The 20,744-nt window shown below is 45.8% G+C and overlaps 1 protein-coding gene and 1 pseudogene across 1 annotated transcript; both read left to right on the forward strand.

Annotated features, from left to right (window-relative positions):
• Nucleotides 1–4,409: 4,409 nt before the first annotated feature.
• Nucleotides 4,410–20,744, forward strand: part of LOC146676687 (NACHT, LRR and PYD domains-containing protein 3-like) — a 58,630-nt pseudogene continuing 42,295 nt past the window's right edge.
• Nucleotides 5,243–10,194, forward strand: LOC146676688 (protein NLRC3-like; the record flags this gene model as incomplete). Its single annotated transcript, XM_085400859.1, has 2 exons — nucleotides 5,243–7,089; nucleotides 10,014–10,194. Coding segments are annotated over 2 exons (2,028 nt in total), but the record flags the coding sequence as incomplete, so codon positions are not given.

Consider the following 20,744-nt stretch of genomic DNA (forward strand, 5'->3'; position numbering starts at 1 on the left):
GAAGCTCAAGTTTGGCAGATAACGGGTGGCAGGCGTGGCTCACACTTGACCACGGTGTTGGAGAAACTCTGAGCTCCGGGTCTTTATAATCACTCTGCGGAGCTCACAGAGACTGCAGGGAGGACAGGAGGACAGAGCAGACTTTGTGAATTATTTTTTATCTTAGATGTAATATAAATTCAACACAGGCCTCTGAGGAAAAGGATCGTGCTACAAACTTTTGTCTCTTCCAACAGAAAGCAGAGGAGTGGAGTTACTCAGAGACTGACTGGATTAAACACACCAAAGGTTTATATTCCAGTTGGACCGTATCTCTTACCAAGGTCTGCACTACGTATCAGGATGTGATCTTATTCAGGTAATATCAGGGTTCTTATAGGGGTTTGTTCACAATAGTAACTCATGCAGCCATTTTTCAGTCTCACTGACCAAACTTTTTACAACATGCTGCATTTTTAATAGTAAACTTCTGTTCAGTGCTTTTCCTGTCACACACTCATACATGTGTTTTGTCTGCAGCAGCAGCTGTGTTGTTGTTAGCTTGTATTATCTGTTTAATCTCTTCAACATGGTTTTAGTTTTCTTTGTAAAGTCAGCAGCTCTGTCACTTTTCTCTGATTCCTCTTCTGCTCGACACTCAGCTGACACTCAGTTTCATTTCCACATTCATGAAGTTGTTGTCCAAGCGAATCACAGGCTCCATGATCGGTCAGCAAACTGTGTCCAGGCAGACAGGTTGGATAAGAACAGGGGTGTCAAACTCAAATACACAGTGGGCCAAAATTCAAAACTGGAACAAGGTCGCGGGCTAACGTTAATATTTACTGAAAAAAAAAATCTTCCTCCAGATTTAAGAATGAATCTTTTCTTATGGACTCAAACAAGTTTTGCTGAAAAACTGAATATGGAACAAGCAAAGCTTAATACTAAACAATATATATATTAGCTGTATAATACCAGTAGGCCAGCTCTAATAATAATTTAGTATTGGCTTCGCGGGCCAAATGTAATTAGGCTGCGGGCCAAATTTGGCCCGCGGGCCAGAGTTTAACACCTATGGATAAGAATAACAGATTTATGTTTGATTACGCCCGTTTCCAATTCAGTTCCAGTCATTCCTGGCCCCAGGAGGTTGATGGGGGTGGGAGATGGGGGGCAGTGCGTTGTAAGCACAATGTAGATGAGTGGAGGCTTAATGTACTTAAACTTCCAGTCACAGTGAATCAGTGTGTGTCAGTGAATGCATCATGTGTGCTTCATGGCTCCATCTAGTGGACTGATAGTAGAAGTAGAGCAGCTGATGGCAGCTTCCTGTGCCTCACACTGCTGTCTGACTGCATTCAGCTGATATTTGGACAGCACACATGATGGAAAGGAGGATTTTGGTTTATGTGCACATGAATGATTTGTGTTTCCTCTGCAGGTGAAGGTAGAAAGTGTGTGTGAGCTGATGTGAATTGAGCAGCATGGATCAGTGTGAGGACAGAGAGGAGGGAGTCCCTCCCTCTAAAAGCACTCTGTGTGGGGAACATGAGAGCCAGACCAAAGCTCAGAGGTGAGATGACCATCTCTAACTGTCCATGACTCTTCTCCATGTCACAGCTCAGCACTCACATCACTGCTCCATCATTATTCACACTCATACCTCTGTGTGTGTTGTTTTAAAGCCCAGAGCTGTGGGGCGTACCAGGCTCAGCTGGACATAACCCTGAAACTAATCCAGAGCCTGGACCTGAACCCAGCTGTGTTTCCTTAAAGAGCAACAGGTCGAAGGGTGTTGGTGCAAACTTTAACAAAAGACTGTTATGTGACAAAGAGTAAGTACATTATTTTTATGAGTTTCACATTGTTCATCATGTCTTTAATTTAATATTTCCAGTTTTCCTTCCTATCTCATGAAGCTGTGACATTTATTCTTTTTCTTTTAGGATCAATAAGAGGCCAGAATCTCCTGGACCTGAACCCAGCTGTGTTTCCTTAAAGAGCAACGTGTCGAAGGATGCTGTTATAAACTTTAAAGGCTGTTCTTCTGCTGCTGAGAGGTAATGTGTGTCTAGATGTTGTTCCTGACTCTGTATTTCTGAATAAATCCTCATGTTTAATATCAGCTCAGCTCTTTTTCACACACATTTCTATGTTGGTATGTGAAGCGGTGTGTGTTGGAGTGTTTCCACAAACACAGCAGTCAGAGTGGAAAGAGTGGATGTTGTAGGAGGTGTTTGTGTAGTGAAGAGGCTGAGTGTCTGTAGGACTCCAGCTGCTCCAGCAGGTGTCTCCTTTGTGCTTTGCTTCAAACACAGTGTAGGGAGGAGCTTCCACTCAGGTGTTTCAGGTGTTGCTGGATGGAGGAGGACAAATAGTTTTTCCCTTCAGTGACACTTCAGCAGCTCAATGTTCTGGGAGATGTTTGTCTTTATGAAGGTTTATGGATTATTGTTCTTACTTTGGTTAAACTGAGCAATACATTTTCCATCTAACATTTAAAGTAAATTTCCAGGTGAATAAAAGATCTGCAGCTGCAGCCTCTGTGATGTTTCACAGTCTGAAAGTAACAAATTCAACCAGAGTTCAAACAAAGGCTTAATATACGTGTGTGTTTGATATAATGCCAACAAGTACAAATAGGTGTTCTTACAGGTCTTAATCACAGAGGTCTGATAAGTCTGGTGACTTTCACACTCAGCAGTTTTGCTGCCTTTTATTTTATATTGGCCTTTTTAAAGCCCTTCAAAGTCTCCCACATTCATACAGAGCTTTTAACACCAAACTCCTTTACAGTCCTTCTCCTCTCACACACGATCACACGACTGATTTGTCTGCAGCAGCTGTGTTACTGCTAGTATTTTATTATGTGTGTAATCTCCTCATATTGTTCCTGTGGTTTAGTTTGACGTCCTTCTGCAAACTCAGCTGCTCTGTTGCTGATACACGTCTCCATGAATATGATTGATCAGATGCTGCCAACACCATGTGTTTCATGTGAGCGCTCAGCTGAAACCCTGGGTTGACTTATCGAGTTAATAACAAGCTTCACGTGACTGTGAATGCTAAAGTGAATCCAGATAAAGGAAAGAGACCCTGCTAATGTTGGACTCACTTCTTAGTGTAGATCCCAGGAGGAAGTTCAACATAGCCATTCTTTGTGCTAGCTCGACCAAACCTGAGACCACAGTGCAGGATAATGATCATCATCTGTCTCTGTCAAGGACATTTAAAATCCACAAATAACAAACATAATTATATTTGATCTTTAAAAATCTCTTTTCACTTAAAAAAGCATGAGCACACTGGTGGATTACAGAAACATGAAAACTCGTTAACAGTAAAGTTAATTTAGGCGTAAACAAAGTGTCAAACATACTTAAGTAGAAGGACTGATGTTTGTGTTAACCCTCACATGGGCTGTACAACATTATATAGGGAGACAAAAACAGAGATTATCGTAGCCATCGCTCTCTCGCATGGACGTGGCAGTCTTGCTGTCTGCTGCGAATCCTCCCCGTACCTCCGTGACCTCGTCTGGTATCTGCTCCCTCCTCTGTAAGAGACAGTAAAGGAAAACACGTCTCTGCCTAGTCTTGAAAATCTAATCTTATCATCCATTGTTCTTCTAGGGCCTCTTCTTCTTGTGGCCTCAGCTAACTGCTAATATTTAAATGGCTAATATTAACATGTGTGCCAGCCAGGTTAACATTTATGATGAACTATGATTAATTAACTGATGTTGAAACTGGAGCTTTACTGACCTCTGAAATTCCTCCTAAAGTGTTATTCAGTGTTGTGACAGTCAGCTGCTTCAGCTGCTGCTGGGATGGGCTGTGGCAAAGAGAACAGAGAAAATCTAAATCAGAGTTTTTCTCTGAATTAAAAGCAAGGAAACAACAATATATTCTACATGGTGAAACTGATGGTTTATGGTGTTTGGGTCTGTTTTTCTGTATTTATGCAGATAAAGTGTAAACTCAGATGAATTATACCATCAAATGTTAAAGGAAAATATCAGGATGAGTGTCTGTGAGCTGAGAAGGACGTGAAGCGAGCAGTTTATCCCAGAGCTGAAGCTGCTCTGTGTGCAGAGATGAGCTCAGATTCCTGCTGTGATTGATCAACAGTCACAGAAATGTAGACTTGTAGTTATTACTGCAGTATGGTCACAGCAGATACTGATAAACATGTATTATGAGGATGGATGATCAAGTTTCTCACTCTCTCCTTTAAATCTCAGTTTTTTCTTCTTCACAGTTTATCTGTTAATTTATTAATGAATAACACTGAAAGAGTTTCTGTTATATTTCCCCTTGAACATCAGCTTATTAGGGCGGCATTAGGTAATAGCCCCCCTCCAAAGAATGAATAAATGAATGATGATAATAATAAAATGATTCAAAAGCAGAGCTCAGAGTGGTAGAATGGTCAAACATGGATCCACGGGTGGTTCAACTGCATTTGGTGACGTGACCAAAGTAAATCTTTCAAATAATCCCACCATCAACGGGATGTTGTCTCCTATACTACGGTTACTTTACTTGGTCACCGTGTGAATTTCTTTGAAATGAACCAAATTCTTTTATTTGTTGGTTGTTGCATATTTAACCTCTACAGTCAGGAAAGGAGGAGATGAGGCCTCAACAATGTTGGGTTGTAGCTGTGCTTCAGGTTAGAGTGAGTGTCCATGGAATAAATGTAAGTCAGTGAACTGGAAACATGACTGTGTTCAAACTTTTTCTTCCTTTTTATAATGAGTCTAATCAAAGGTGGACAGAAGTATCTCCACTTTGACTTTTCTGTGTCACCATCAGAGCTTCTGCACAGTGTTGTCAAATCTGGATGTTTGTCACTAACAGTCACTGATTGTAGTGATAAAGAAATGTGTTCACAGAGGGAGGAAGAGGAAGAGGAGTGGTGTTTGTGAGGAGGAGCAGCTGTCCTGCTGTGCTTTGTGTCAGGACGTCCTGAAGGATCCAGTCTCTACCAGCTGTGGACACTGGTTCTGCAAACAGTGCATTTCCTCATACTGGGACCAGTCTGCTTCATCAGGAGACTCCTCCTGTCCCCAGTGTGGAGAAAGATCCAGAAGCAGAGCTGGACTGCAGACAGCCAGTCAGAGCAGCTGTGTACAAAGTAAGACTGAACATCTGTCTGCTGATGGACTCATTTCTGAAAACTGGACTTCTTGTGTTGTTCAGACATTGAAGAGTTTTCTTTCTCTTTAGTCTCATTGTTTTTCTTTCTTTCAGCAGATGTTGGTCTGCAGGAGGTTTTAGATGAACATAAGATCAGTCTGAGAAGGAGATGTGAACGTGTGACTGAAGGAAGTGATGAAACAGGAAGTAGAACCCTCCTCAACACCATCTACACTGAGCTCTACATCACAGAGGGACAGAGTGAAGAGGTTCATACCCAACATGAGGTGAGGCAGCTGGAGACAGCTTTCAAGATGGACGCCCTCCATGACGCTCCAATCAGGTGCCAGGACATCTTTAAAGCCTTACCTGACCAACAGAGACCTATCAGAGTGGTTCTGACCAACGGCGTGGCTGGTGTTGGAAAAACCTTCTCAGTGCAGAAGTTCACTCTGGACTGGGCAGAGGGCTTGGAGAACCAACATGTCAGTGTGGTGGTTCTGCTTTCATTCAGGGAGCTGAACCTGATCAGAGATGAGCAGTACAGTCTTCTGGAGCTGCTCCATGTTTTCCATCCAACATTACAGAAGGTCACAGCAGAGAAGCTGGCTGTCTCTCAGCTTTTGTTCATCTTTGACGGCCTGGATGAAAGCAGACTTTCATTGGATTTCACCAACAGGAAGCTGCTGTCTGATGTCACACAGAAGTCATCAGTCAGCCAGCTGCTGACAAACCTCATCCAGGGGAATCTGCTTCCCTCGGCTCTCGTCTGGATAACTTCCCGACCCGCAGCAGCCAATCAGATCCCTCCTACATGTGTTGACAGGCTAACAGAAGTACGAGGCTTCACTGACGCCCAGAAGGAGGAGTACTTCAGGAGGAGATTCAGTGATGAAGAGCTGTCCAGCAGAATCATCTCCCACATGAAGACATCCAGGAGCCTCCACATCATGTGTAGTATCCCAGTCTTCTGCTGGATCACTGCTACAGTTCTGGAGCACATGTTGACTACAGAGCAGAGAGGAGAACTGCCCAAGACCCTGACTGACATGTACTCACACTTCCTGCTGGTTCAGACAAAGAAGAAGAAGAACAAGTACCATGAAGGACGTGAGACGAGTCCACAGGAGCTGACGAAGGCTGACAGGGAAGTTCTTCTGAAGCTGGGGAGGCTGGCGTTTGAACATCTGGAGAAAGGAAACATCATGTTCTACCAAGAAGACCTGGAGCAGTGTGGTCTGGATGTGACAGAGGCCTCGGTGTACTCAGGAGTTTGTACAGAGATCTTCAAAAGAGAGTGTGTGATCTTCCAGAAACCAGTCTACTGCTTTGTTCATCTGAGCATTCAGGAGTTTCTGGCTGCAGTCTACATGTTCCACTGTCACACCAACAGGAAGACAAAGGTGCTGAAGAACTTTTTGGGAGATTTTTGTTATGATTCTGACTTTGATTTTGACTATCATGATTATACTAATTTGCTTCGGTTTCCCCACATTAAACCATCTCTGGATGATTTCCTGAGCAGAGCCATTAAGAAATCCCTCCAGAGTAAAAATGGCCACCTGGACCTGTTTGTTCGCTTCCTTCATGGCCTCTGTCTGGAGTCCAACCAGAGACTCTTAGTAGGTCTGCTGGGTCAGACAGAGATCAGTCCAGGAACCATCCAGAGAGTCATCAACAACCTGAAGTGGATGAACAGTGATGAAATCTCTCCTGACAGAAGCATCAACATCTTCCACTGTCTGATGGAGATGAACGACCTCTCATTATTTCAGGAGATCCAAGAGTTCCTGAAGTCAGAGAACAGATCAGAGAAGAAACTCTCTGAGATCCAGTGCTCAGCTCTGGCCTTCATGCTGCAGATGTCAGAGGAGGTTCTGGATGAGTTGGACCTGCAGAAGTACAACACATCAGAGTGGGGACGACAGAGACTGATTCCAGCTGTGAGGAGCTGCAGAAAGGCTGGGTGAGTCCAGATGTGATCATTAACATCATTGATCAGTGTAGCTTAGTAGTTTAATGTCGAAAATAAAATCAGATTGTAACCACAAAGTGTTTGTGTCCGTACGCTGCAACCTTCCACACCATTCCTTTATTGTACAGACTCAGCAGCAGCTCCATGGATCCCAAATCCAAGAGTGGAGAACAGATTTGAAGTGTGTCACATCCATGCAGTCACAGCTGTTTCCACCATGTTTCCACTGATATTAATCCTGTTCAATGACACGTTTCATATCAGTGAATATGTTCTTTAGGACGTCCACTGACATTTAGTATTTAGTATTTATTTATTTATTGTCATTGTCAAGAACAATGAAATTGCGTTTGGGGCTTCCATACAACCCCCAAAAAAAGAAGAAAATAATAAATACCCCTTAAAACCCAAGTGTACATATTTAACCCAGTGTGACTCCAATGCAATAAGACAATCCTTAGCAATAATGTTCGTAGAAATTCAGACAAAGACCTGAGAAACATGACAAAATACAACAATGCAACCCATTCAATATTATTGTACTGTGAGATATGATATCAGATATGATAGTTATCTATTTAAGAAAGAGGGGGGGGGGGGGCAGGAGGGGGAAGAGAATAAAGATATGATGCACCAATGCAGACCAGTTCATTGCTATTAAGAAGTTGGATATGGTTATTGTCCGTGAGAGGGGGGCAGAGAGTTCAGGAGCCTCACAGCCTGTGGATACAGGCTGTTGGCCAGTCTGGATGTTCTGGCCTGTATAGACCTGTACCTTCTCCCTGAGGGCAGCAGATGGAAAAGGTGGCGCGCAGGGTGATGTTGGTCCCGCAGGATACTGTGCACCCTCCTCAGACAGCGAGTGGGGAAGATATTACTGATCTCTGGCAGACTTGTTCCAATAATTCTGCCAGCTTCTTTCACCACCCGCTGGAGTGCTTGCTGATCGGCCTTGGTGCAGCTGGGGAACCACACTAGAAATCCATACGTCAGAACGCTGCTGATGGCACAGTTGTAGAAGTTCAACATCAGAGATCTGGGAATGTGTGCGCTCCGCAGTCTCCTCAGGTAGTAGAGGCGCTGTTGGGCCTTCCGTACAACTGAGGTGATATGGTTGCCCCAGGACAGGTCCTCGGTCACAGTTACCCCCAAGAATTTAAAACTGCTCACCCTCTCCACCGCCTCACTGCCAATGAAGAGAGGCAGATGGTTGTTATGACCCCTCTTCCGGAAATCTACAATGATCTCCTTGGTCTTTTTGGTGTTTAAGACCAAGTTATTGTCGTGGCACCATGACTCTAGTTGTTGCACCTCTGTCCTATAGTTTGTCTCATCATTGTTGGATATAAGTCCGAGCACTGTAGTGTCATCTGAGCATGTTTAAGTGTCCTGCTGGAAATCACTCAAATCATCCATGAAATCCATGAAAAATCCTTTTAGTGTTTCTAACTTCACCCTCTGTCCTCTCTCTCTCTCTCCATCCTCCTCACTGCTTCTTTCACTGATAATCACACAAACATCGTATTCAGCTACAAAATAACACAATAACATCATCTGATGATCATTATTATAAGAGCAGGATCCATATTTGATATCAGAGTAACACACTGCTTGGTTATGTGCAGTCATCATCAGTGACTGTGGGTCAAACAGAAGCTCTCTGATTGGTTGCTGACCTTGGTCACCTGTCCACTCTCACCTGTTTGTGTTTGCTCTCTCTTTGCTGTCTCCATCCTCTCTCTCCTTTCTCTCCCTCTCTGTCTTTGTACGTCACTCAGGTCCAATGGAAACAGTGACATTTACAAACCAATCAAAGACAAACTGATCCATGTCAGGTTATAACAATATTCAAAGTGAATACAGGCTGCTGCTGGACACAGACAGGTAACATCATTTTGACTTGCTGTCACCTGGATCTGGACTCATAAACACTGAAGCCCTGAACAGGAATACAAATCATTTTCTGCCAACTAGCGACACACCAGCAGATAATGGCTCAGAAAGCTCAAATGAGCCAATCATTTCTGTGTTTAGTTCCCCTGAAATCAGATCTGATATCAGCAGCTCTGAGTTCATTCATCATTATTGTCCAGTGATGAGATTTCTGCTCCGTTTGGTAACAGTCAGCAGGTTTTTCCTGCGTGTGGACGTGAACAGTCGTACCTGACAGCAGGTAGCAAACAGAGATCATCTTTCCAGCTGGAACTCTTCACTGAGCTGAACTCATTCAAAATGTTCTGGAGTCAAAACAGGAAGCAGTCCAAATGTGTGTCTTCACTCTGACTCTGGATCAGATCTTAGTGACAGACTGTGGACATTGGGGCGATCGTGGCTCAAGAGTTGGGAGCTCGCCTTGTAATCGGAAGGTTGCCGGTTCGAGCCCTGGCTTGGATAGTCTCGGTCTTTGTGTCCTTGGGCAAGACACTTCACCAATTGCCTACTGGTGGTGGTCAGAGGGCCCGGTGGCGCCAGTGTCCGGCAGCCTCGCCTCTGTCAGTGCGCCCCAGGGTGGCTGTGGCTACAATGTAGCTTGCCATCACCAGTGTGTGAATGTGTGTGTGAATTCACTGGATGACTGGATATGTAAAGCGCTTTGGGGTCCTTAGGGACTAGTAAAGCGCTATATAAATACAGTTAATAAAAAAATTATGGAAGCCTAAATGTGACACCATCTTCCTCCTTCATCTGCAGATTAAAGCCAAACAAAGATTCTCATTAAAAGTCTTCAGGTCTGAGAGAGACTCAATCGTTGTGTCATGTCAAACACAGTAAGAGGAGCTGAAGCACAGATGTGAAGAGCAGATTCATCAGATTATGACCTCACTCTGTTTTGTCTTCATATACATTCAGTCTGTGTTTATAATGCAGATTTTCTGCTTTTATAATAACACATTTTATATTTTCTATCATCACAGACTGACTCAGTGTCGACTCTCAGAGTCTCACTGTGAAGTTGTGGCCTCAGCTCTGAAGTCCAACCCCTCCCATCTGACAGAGCTGGACATGAGTAACAACAACAACCTGCAGGATTCAGCAGTGAAGCTTCTGTGTGCTGGACTGGAGAGTCCAAACTGTCGACTGGAGACTCTGAGGTGAGTTCACTGACTGCAGCTGTTGTAGATTTTCTATATTTCAGGTCTTTGATGTTTGAAACTTTCTTTAGTTCCGAAATGTTCAGGATGTGTCTGAAGACAAATGTGAAGAAGTTTGAGTGCTTTCAGAAATGTTGTCTTTCCAAACGACTGAACAACAGTTTTTCCTTTTGGCTCCAAACAGAAGTGACAGACTTGAGCAGGGTTCATTTAAAGGCTGACAGAAGTGGAGTGGTGATGGGGAGATGTTTGACAGGACAGTGTTTCAGCCTCCACAGGTTCATGTTGTGCTCCATCAGTCAGTGAAGATGAAGTCAGTGCTGATGAGGCTGTAGAGTGTGTGAGGGATGTGAATGAGGATGATGAAGATCTGATGATAGCAGATAAAAACAGGCTGCAGAGACTTTGAGCCATACAGGGCACACAGTGTGTGTACAGAACAGCTGAAATCATTATGGAGGCCTCACTGGGATATGGAAGCATCACAGTACAGCTTCAGTGAAGCATTAAAGTCTCTGATATGAGATGAGAAATGAAGCAGCCAGAGCTTTTTCATGAGTGGAAATCCACTGTGACTGTGAGCTGCTGCTACAGCCTCCAGATTAGCCAGCAGCTCATCCTGCTCAACATTTCCTCACCAACTTTAATGGAAGTGTGATGTTTTCAGCTGGAGTGATGGTCAGGGTGGCCTCCCTCTCCTCTTCTTCTCCTCTTCCTCTTTCATTTGTAAAGCCACTTCTGCTGCTTTCATTCATTTGGAAGTCCTGTAGCTGAGTTTGGGAGAGACTAACAGCCTCGGCAGCAGAGGGGAGAAAGGCTGTAACACCACCACTTTACTCTGTTCTACCTGTCACATCATTTTATCAGGAAACAAATATGCTCATGTTTTTCCTATGTTTGTCTTGAAGATGTAAGAAGATCACATGGTGCTTTTTATTATTGTGTTGGTTTGTTTCCTGTCTCTTGGATGGAGCCCAGCTGTGCGTGGCCCCTGGGCCTGTGGTCAGAGTGTGTGCTGGATAATCCGGCCCAGGATGAGGCCAAACTGACATGGGATGAAATGTCTGTCACATAATTGAGCTTAGTGTAGTTTCATTTCTGCACAATTTAAAAACAACCAAAACTTTGTTCTGTCTTTTCTATGATATACTGTAGACTTTCTTTGATACTGTGTCCAAAAGGAGCAGCTTTTACTTTGAAGGGGAGGCGTCCCTGTTTCCTCTTCAGGTTGGATGATGGAAGCAAATGAGTGTGTGATGTTCTTTCAGTGTTGCACTTTGTAGACGCTCCCTGAGCACTGGTCTCACAGCCAGCTGCACATAGAGACCAGTGTTGTTAGTCCAGGTCAGAAGATGACTTGTTGGAATGAAAATGAGCTTGTAGTTTGTCTGCTTTAATAATGTGACTGGAAAAAGGTGTTGGACTTCAAATATGTCCATTTCTTTCACACTTCACCTTTAAAAGTGAAGCCTTGTGGTTCCTGGAAGGAAAAACACGACTTTTTCAAGTCTTTGTCCTGTTTTTATGAGAAATGTACGACTTTACTGTGAAACATTCAGAGTTTTTTTCTCTTGTTGTGTTTGTTTGAAGCTGCTTCCTGTTGGCTTCAGCTGTTTGGAGTTTCCATTTTCTAAACTTCTACATTCTGAACCTTCTTCAGCTCTGAACAGATGATGAAACACTGAATGATTTCAAGCTCACACTTTGTCTAATAAACTTACATCTTTCATTCTTTATACAGATTGATGGACTGTTGTTTGTCAGAGATCAGCTGTGATTATCTGGCAGCAGCACTGAAGTCCAACCCCTCCCATCTGAGAGAGCTGGACCTGAGCTCCAACAACAAGCTGCAGGATTCAGGAGTGAAGCATCTGTGTGGTTTCCTGGAGAGTCCAGGATGTGGACTTGAAACTCTGAGGTCAGTCAGCATGTTTTAGTTGTGCTGAGATGAATATGATGTGAAAGTTGTGCTGACACTAAACTGCAGACATCAGGCTGATATTATACTGATCCACACTGAGGATCTTCATGGTAAAGTCTGTTTTCTTCTTCTCTGGTTTAGTCCATTGACTGCAGCAGAACAATGTTCACATTTCAAACAGTGAGACTCAACGTATGGCCCGCGCCCCACACGCGGCCTGCCCACCTTTCCTGATTCAGAGAGAGGGGACCCTGATTAACTGTGTAGTGTTCTTCCTCACAGTTCTAAGTATCAGACACAACAATGAATAATCCACAGCTGACTGTCTTTAGCAGGTCAAAGGTCACGGCACACAGCAGACAGTGGGAAATATTATAATTCTGATCATTTATCAGCACATATCCATATGTATAAAAACAAAGCTGACACTGTGAGACTTGATCAGAGGTGTGATCATCACAGCAGAGGCCTTTGTGTCAAAGTCACTGAGGATCAAACAGAAACACATGAAGCAGATTTTCCTGTTCTGGCTTTTTATAGCAGATAACCTTCAAAATATTCTGCAGTCCATCAAAAACTGAAGCAAACCATGAATCAACATGTGAACATGAGCTGATGCTGCTGAAGTGAAGCAAAGTTACAGAGGTTTGATTACAGACACAGCTGAGAGTTTGTAATCTGTCATCATTTTAAAAGGTTTACATTTCTTCAGTATTGAACAGCAGAAATGAGGCTTTGTTTTGGGAGGCCGACAGCAGTGAACACAACAGCAGACTGGTGCGTAATAAGCAATGAATAATGCAGGAAACAGATTTTTGAAGGTAAACTGTTCTTGAAGTACACTGAGAGAGAGAGAGCTGTGCAGGAAGTAAACGTCAAAGTCAGAGAGAATTCATGACGATGTTCATCAAACGTAAAGCGTAGTTTGGATCTTCTTCTGCTGCTGGTTCAGTCAGTTTTGGTTGGAGACAGATGAAACCTGCAGCTTCAGGATCTGTGAGCTGTCCACTTTCAGCCCCGACGGCGTGTCCGTGTACGTGCCGTCGAGTGAACGATCCACGCTCTGTGTTTCCATCTTTGTGTGTTTAGCTGCTCTCATTTACTGTTTTATCTGTTTGCTTGTTGTTGAAATACTTTTGGGAGCTTTAACCTGAGATTCTGGCAAAATACATTTATATTAAAAATCAATTCAGGATTGAATGAATCAACATCGCTTTATTCCAATTAAAACCATTTAAATAGGAAAATCCATTTTTTACACCCGCCTCTAATGCTGGGTAATGTCAGCTGGTCCATGTGCAGCTGGCTGTGAGGCTCAGGGAGCGTCTACAAAGTGCAACACTGAAAGAACATCATCCATAAATATTGAGTAATAACTCAAGGTTCAAGGTTCTTTATTTGTCACATGCATAGTTATTGTAGAATATATATATACTGGAAGTGCTGGGTATACAAGTCTGGCCTAAGTCTTCGGTCAGAAAGACTGCAGCAGTCCAGGAGTTTAGTTCACCGTCTTTAATGGAGCTTCACAGAAGATATGCACTGATAATTGTGGCAGGTGCAGTATCGGTGACTATAAGCATGGTTGTCTGGAAACAGAAACAGGTAACACTATAATTATCAGGCTCAAAGACAACCAAGCAACAATCAGAACACATCATCTACTCAGACACAGCAATATTTTACAATGTCCACAAGGGGTCGCCGTAAGACCAGAAGTTGGCTAAATAGCACATATCTTCCCAGTTGCTAGTACTAAGGCAAGCATGTGGCAAGCTAACAACAGTTAAACTAAACAATAAACAACAGAAAAATCCTTTAACCGCGGGATATAATCATTGGGGGAGATTCTGGCCACTGGTATTAACTTAGTGCTAGTTAATTAAATAATTAAATAAACCTACTAATGTGGTAGCAGTGTACTGAAGCATAACTTTAGCTTAAACATACACAAAAAACTATAACTATTATCATACCAGTTAACCTGTCAAAGGCAATAACACTTACAGTCTCATTAACGCACACGGAATCACACAAACTGCGATACAACTGCCATGCTCTGCTGTTGCTTTTCGTCCCTCACTCTCCCTCTGCGTGATGCGCACATGATCACTGGTGCGCTCATTTGGGTGCGCTTGGTTCTTGCCTCTAGACATCCTGAGGCCGAGTCAGCAGGGAATTTGCACAGTTATACAAGTATAACACACAGTGAAATGTAGCCTGACACGCTCCTCGACATGTGCAAAAATTGGGGGGGGGGGGGGGGGGGGGTGTAGAGGAAGAACATTATATACATATATATATATAAAAACACCCAGCACGCCCCTGCGGGCGGTTTATCCTTCAAGCTCGGGTCCTCTACCAGAGGCCTGGGAGCTTGAGGGTCCTGCGCAGTATCTTAGCTGTTCCCAGGACTGCGCTCTTCTGGACAGAGATCTCCGATGTTATTCCCGGGATCTGCTGGAGCCACTCGCCTAGCTTGGGAGTCACCGCACCTAGTGCTCCGATTACCACGGGGACCACCATTACCTTCACCCTCCACATCCTCTCGAGCTCTTCTCTGAGCCCTTGGTATTTCTCCAGCTTCTCGTGTTCCTTCTTCCTGATATTGCTGTCATTCGGAACCGCTACATCGATCACTACGGCCGTCTTCTTCTGTTTGTCTACCACCACTATGTCCGGTTGGTTAGCCACCACCATTTTGTCCGTCTGTATCTGGAAGTCCCACAGGATCTTAGCTCGGTCATTCTCCACCACCCTTGGGGGCATCTCCCATTTTGACCTCGGGACTTCCAGGTTATACTTGGCACAGATGTTCCTGTACACTATGCCGGCCACTTGGTTATGGCGTTCCATGTATGCCTTGCCTGCTAGCATCTTGCACCCTGCTGTTATGTGCTGGATTGTCTCTGGGGCATCTTTACACAGCCTGCACCTGGGGTCTTGCCTGGTGTGATAGACCCCAGCCTCTATGGATCTTGTGCTCAGAGCTTGTTCTTGTGCTGCCATGATTAGTGCCTCTGTGCTGTCTTTCAGTCCAGCTTTGTCCAGCCACTGGTAGGATTTCTGGATATCAGCCACCTCCTCTATCTACCGGTGGTACATACCGTGCAGGGGCCTGTCCTTCCATGATGGTTCCACGTCTCCCTCCTCTTTCTTGGGTTTCTGCTGCCTGAGGTATTCACTGAGCACTCGGTCAGTTGGGGCCATCTTCCCAATGTATTCTTGGATGTTCGTTGTCTCATCCTGGACTGTGGTGCTGACACTCACCAGTCCCCGGCCCCCTTCCTTCCGCTTAGCGTACAGCCTCAGGGTGCTGGACTTGGGGTGAAACCCTCCATGCATGGTAAGGAGCTTTCTTGTCTTTATGTCAGTGGCTTCTATCTCCTCCTTTGGCCAGCCTATTACCCCAGCAGGGTACCTGATCACGGGCAGGGCGTACGTGTTGATGGCCCGGATCTTGTTCTTACCATTTAGCTGACTCCTCAGGACTTGCCTGACCCTCTGCAGGTACTTGGTGGTTGCAGCCTTTCTAGCGGCCTCTTCATGGTTCCCATTTGCCTGCGGGATCCCCAGGTACTTGTAACTGTCCTCTATGTCTGCAATGTTGCCTTCTGGTAGTTCAATCCCCTCAGTTCTGACTACCTTCCCTCTCTTTGATACCATCCGACTACACTTCTCCAGTCCGAACGACATTCCAATGTCATTGCTGTATAGCCTGGTAGTGTGGATCAGTGAATCGATGTCTCGTTCACCCTTGGCATACAGCTTGATGTCATCCATGTACAGGAGGTGGCTGACAACTGCTCCGTTCCGTAGTCGGTATCCGTAGCCAGTCTTGTTAATGATCTCACTGAGGGGGTTCAGGCCTATGCAGAACAGCAGTGGGGACAGAGCATCTCCTTGGTAGATCCCGCACTTGATGGTGACTTGTGCTATGGGCTTGGAGTTGGCCTCTAGTGTTGTACGCCACATCCCCATTGAGTTCCTGATGAAGGCTCTTAGGGTCCCATTGATCTTGTACAATTCTAGGCATTCCAGTATCCAGCTGTGGGGCATTGAGTCATAGGCCTTCTTGTAATCAATCCAGGCAGTGCACAGGTTGGTCAGTCTGGTCTTGCAGTCTTGGCTGATTGTTCTGTCTACCAGTAGCTGGTGTTTTGCGCCTCTGGTATTCTGGCCAATTCCTTTCTGTGTCCCGCTCATGTATTGACCCATGTGCCTGTTCATCTTAGCCGATATGATGCCTGACAGGAGCTTCCATGTAGTACTGAGGCAGGTTATTGGTCGGTAGTTGGAGGGGACCCGTCCCTTCTTGGGGTCCTTGGGGATCAGGACCGTCCGGCCTTCAGTTAGCCATTCCGGGTGTCTCTCGCTAACTAGCAGCTGGTTCATTTGTGCTGCCAGACGCTCGTGGAGTGCAGTCAGCTTCTTCAGCCAGTAGGCGTGAACCATGTCGGGCCCTGGTGCTGTCCAACTCTTCGTACTGGAGACCCTTTCTTGGATATCTGCCACTGTGATGGTTACTGGACCCTGTTCAGGGAGGTCGCTGTGGTCTGCCCTCAGATCCTCTAGCCACTGAGCATTGCCGTTATGGGTTGCATCCTTCTCCCATATGCTCTTCCAGTATTGCTCCGTCTCCAGCCTTGGTGGTGCTGTTCTCTTATTGTTCCCTTGCCACTGAGAGTACACCTTTGCTGGTTCTGTGGAGAACAGCTGGTTCATTCTCCTGCCTTCTATCTCTCTGGTGTACCTCCTCAAGCGGCTGGCCAAGGCTGTGAGTCTTTGCTTGGCAGTTTCCAAGGCCTCAGGTATGGACAGCTTGCTGTATTTCTTAGGCACCTTATTTGTCGCACCTTGCTGCAACTCCGTTAGTTGGCTAACCTCCCTCCGTGCTACTTTGATCTTGCCCTCTAGCCTCCTTCTCCATGGAGGGTACTGCCCCTTGTCGCTTTTCAACTTGTAGCCAAGCATCTCACTGATCACTGCTGCCGTATTGTAGATCAGCTTGTTAGTGTCGGTAATCGTGGTTGTAGGTATTGCCCGTAGTGCTGCATTAACATCATCTAGCAGACCTTCTGAGGGTACTTCACGTAATCTTGGTAACCGGCTACGGGGGATCCAGGTTTCAAGCTTGGCCATGATCCTATTTTTCAGGTCAGTTCCTCTCGCACTCAACGATCCTTCTCCTATCGCACTTGGGGCTATGTACCCAATCTCGGGTGGGGGTGATGATATCGCCCCCCTGACCTGGCGTCCTGACTCCTCCTTGCCGTAGCATTTGTGTTGTACCTCGTCAATCTCTAGCTGTGAGAGCAGTCCCTTCTTTCGAATGTTGGAACACTGAGCTACTAGTTGTTTCGCCGTCATTGTGGATGTTGGGTATCGAAGAATCCATAGGTCCCTCATCCTATTCATGTAGCCCCTTCCGCCGGGGTTACTTGCGTAGTAGCATTCCAACAACGCCCTGTTTTCGTCTCTTGCCCACCGATGCCTTCTTGTTCCAGTAGCCCACTTTTCATCAGGGTGCCCTGGTTCCTCAACACCTGACGTGGACCTTGTTGATCCGGGCGACGTCGGATCAATGGCACCCAACACCACTGTGTCGTCAGCAAACTTCACTATGGTGTTGGAGCCATGGGTGGCCACACAGTCTGAAGTGTAGAGGGAGTAGAGCAGTGGCGAGAGGACACATCCCTGAGGTGCTCCTGTGTTGATGGTGATGCTGTTGGAGAAGCACCTGCCCACCCTCACCACCTGAGTTCTGCCAGTGAGGAAGTCCAACACCCATGCACACAGACGGCTGTTAAGTCCCAGATCCCTCAGCTTTGTGAACAGTCTGCAGGGCACTATTGTGTTAAATGCTGAACTGTAATTAACAAACAGCATTCGCACATAGTTACCCTGTTTCTTGTCCACATGGCTGAGAGTGGTGTGTAGGACGTGGGCGATGGCATCCTCTGTGGATCTGTTGGATCTGTAGGCGAACTGCAGCGGATCTGTGGTGTCTGGGATGGAGGAGGAGATGATGTTCTTCAGCAGTCTCTCAAACACCTTCATTACTACCGAGGTCAGTGCAACTGGCCAGTAATCGTTCAGGGATGAGGGTTTGCTGTTCTTGGGCACAGGGATGATGGTGGATCTTTTGAAGCATGTGGGGACCACAGACTTCGCCAGGGACTCGTTGAAGATGTAAGTGAACACACCTGCTAGCTGGTCAGCACAGCAGCGCAGTAGACGGCCGGTGATGCCGTCTGGCCCCGCCGCTTTCCTTGTGTTCACTCTCCTCAGTGCCGCTCTGACGTCATGCTCCGCGATGCTGGTCACCGGTCTCTCGCTGATGACGTCACTGTCCTCGGTAGTCATGCGGTAGATAGCATTAGCCGCCTGGCTAACCTCGAAACGGGCGTAGAACCGATTCAGCTCGTTGGTGAATGCAGAGTCGGCGTTGATCGGCGCAGTGTCCCTGGCTTTGTAGTCCGTAATGGTGCGTAGTCCGTGCCACATACTCCGTGTGTCGCCCTGGTGGAAGCGGGACTCCACACGTTCCCGGTACCGGCGTTTGGCATCTCTCACCGCGCGCCGCACGCCGTATGAGGCCGCTTTGTAGGCGCTCATATCGCCAGTGGCGAGACCCGCGTTGTAGGAGGCGGTCCTGGCGTTTACTGCAGTGCGGATCGATCTGTCCATCCACGGTTTCTGGTTTGGGAATGTGGTGACTCTCGCAGTAGGGATAATCTCCTCCGCTAGCATATTGACGAAGCATACTGCTACTTCCGTAAACTCGTCGATGTCGACTGCGCATGCTCTGAACATGTCCCAGTCTACGTCGTTGAGTGCGTCCTGTAGCGTAGCTTCTGATTGGGCAGTCCACCGTTTTACTTCCCTCGTGGTCACGTCTTCCCTCCGTATGCTTTGTTTATACTGGGGAATGAGGAAGATGGCGTTGTGGTCAGACTTCCCAAAAGCCGGGTGTGAGACAGCTTTGTAGCCCTGCTTGTATGGCGTGTAGCAGTGATCCAAAATCCGATCCCCTCTCGTTGGACACGAGACATGCTGGTAAAAGTTTGGCATGACTTGTCTGAGGTTCGCTTTGTTAAAGTCTCCTGCTACAATGAGGGCTGCGCCCGGGTCCTTGTTTTGAAGCGAGCTCAGCACATCATGTAATTCGGACAAAGCCATACCTATGTCCGCTTGGGGTGGGATGTAGACCACCGTGGCGATGACTGAGTTGAACTCACGGGGCAGATAGAAAGGGCGGCACTTAATGCTCAGGAACTCCAGATGTGGCGAGCAGCCGCTGGAGAGAGTAGAAATGCTCCTGGCATCACACCACTTTCTGTTTACCATGAAACACACTCCTCCACCTTTGGTTTTGTTCGACTCTGCCGTTCTGTCCACGCGGAGCACAAAGAATGAATCCGACGGAGTTACGGCCTGGTCCGGCACGGTGGGGGTCAGCCATGTCTCCGTGAAGCACAGAATGTTGCAGTCCCTCATGTCACGTTGGAAGGTGACCCTTGCTCTTAGGTCATCGAGCTTGTTCTCCATGGATTGTACATTGGCCAGTAGGATACTGGGCAGTGGTGCGCGATGCGCCTGCTGTCTCAGTCTGTTCTTAATACCAGCGCGTTTTTGCCGGCGCTTCTTTGTTCTGCGCCTCGGATGAGCGGCCCGTCCTTTGTTGTTCTCTGCGCCGCGTAGAATCTCTGGCGGCCAGGAAGGGTCAGGTTTAAAAGTGTCCAAGATTAGATGTGCAACCTTGGCACCGATGTTTACAAGTGATCCGCTGTCGTATACTATAAGACTAGAGGATTTTGGGATGTAAACCAGAGCAAAAAAAAAAAAAAACTGGACTCTCATACAGCGAGACTCAAATGCCTTTAAACATCAGCTTATCCTTCTGATCCAAATCCAACACTGAGTTTGTAAAAACATGTTTGTCAATCATTTTGTTTGGTTTCTGAGGAAAATGATTCAATAACTTGCTGCTAATACACAACATTTCATCATATTTCCTCATAAGCCTCTCTCGTCTGACCATTTGATCCCATTTGAATTTGCAATAAAGGATCCACAGAGTTTGGTGACAATAATGACAGTAGATGTTTGTGTGAAAGTGCTGGAAGCAAATGAGTGTGTGATGTTCTTTCAGTGTTGCACTTTGTAGACGCTCCCTGAGCACTGGTCTCACAGCCAGCTGCACATAGAGACCAGTGTTGTTAGTCCAGGTCAAAAGATGACTTGTTGGAATGAAAATGAGCTTGTAGTTTGTCTGCTTTAATAATGTGGCTGGAAAAAGGTGTTGGACTTCAAATATGTCCATTTCTTTCACACTTCACCTTTAAAAGTGAAGCCTTGTGGTTCCTGGAAGGAAAAACACGACTTTTTTAAGTCTGTGTCCTGTTTTTATGATAAATGTACGACTTTAATGTGAAACATTCAGAGTTTTTTCTCTTGTTGTGTTTGTTTGAAGCTGCTTCCTGTTGGCTTCAGCTGTTTGGAGTTTCCATTTTCTAAACTTCTACATTCTGAACCTTCTTCAGCTCTGAACAGATGATGAAACACTGAATGATTTCAAGCTCACACTTTGTCTAATAAACTTACATCTTTCATTCTTTATACAGATTGTG

Source organism: Rhamphochromis longiceps, linkage group LG3 (assembly GCF_057381845.1).
Source record: "Rhamphochromis longiceps isolate RC_006_pf linkage group LG3, R_longiceps_female_GT1.1, whole genome shotgun sequence".
NCBI classification, from domain to species: Eukaryota; Metazoa; Chordata; class Actinopteri; order Cichliformes; family Cichlidae; genus Rhamphochromis; species Rhamphochromis longiceps.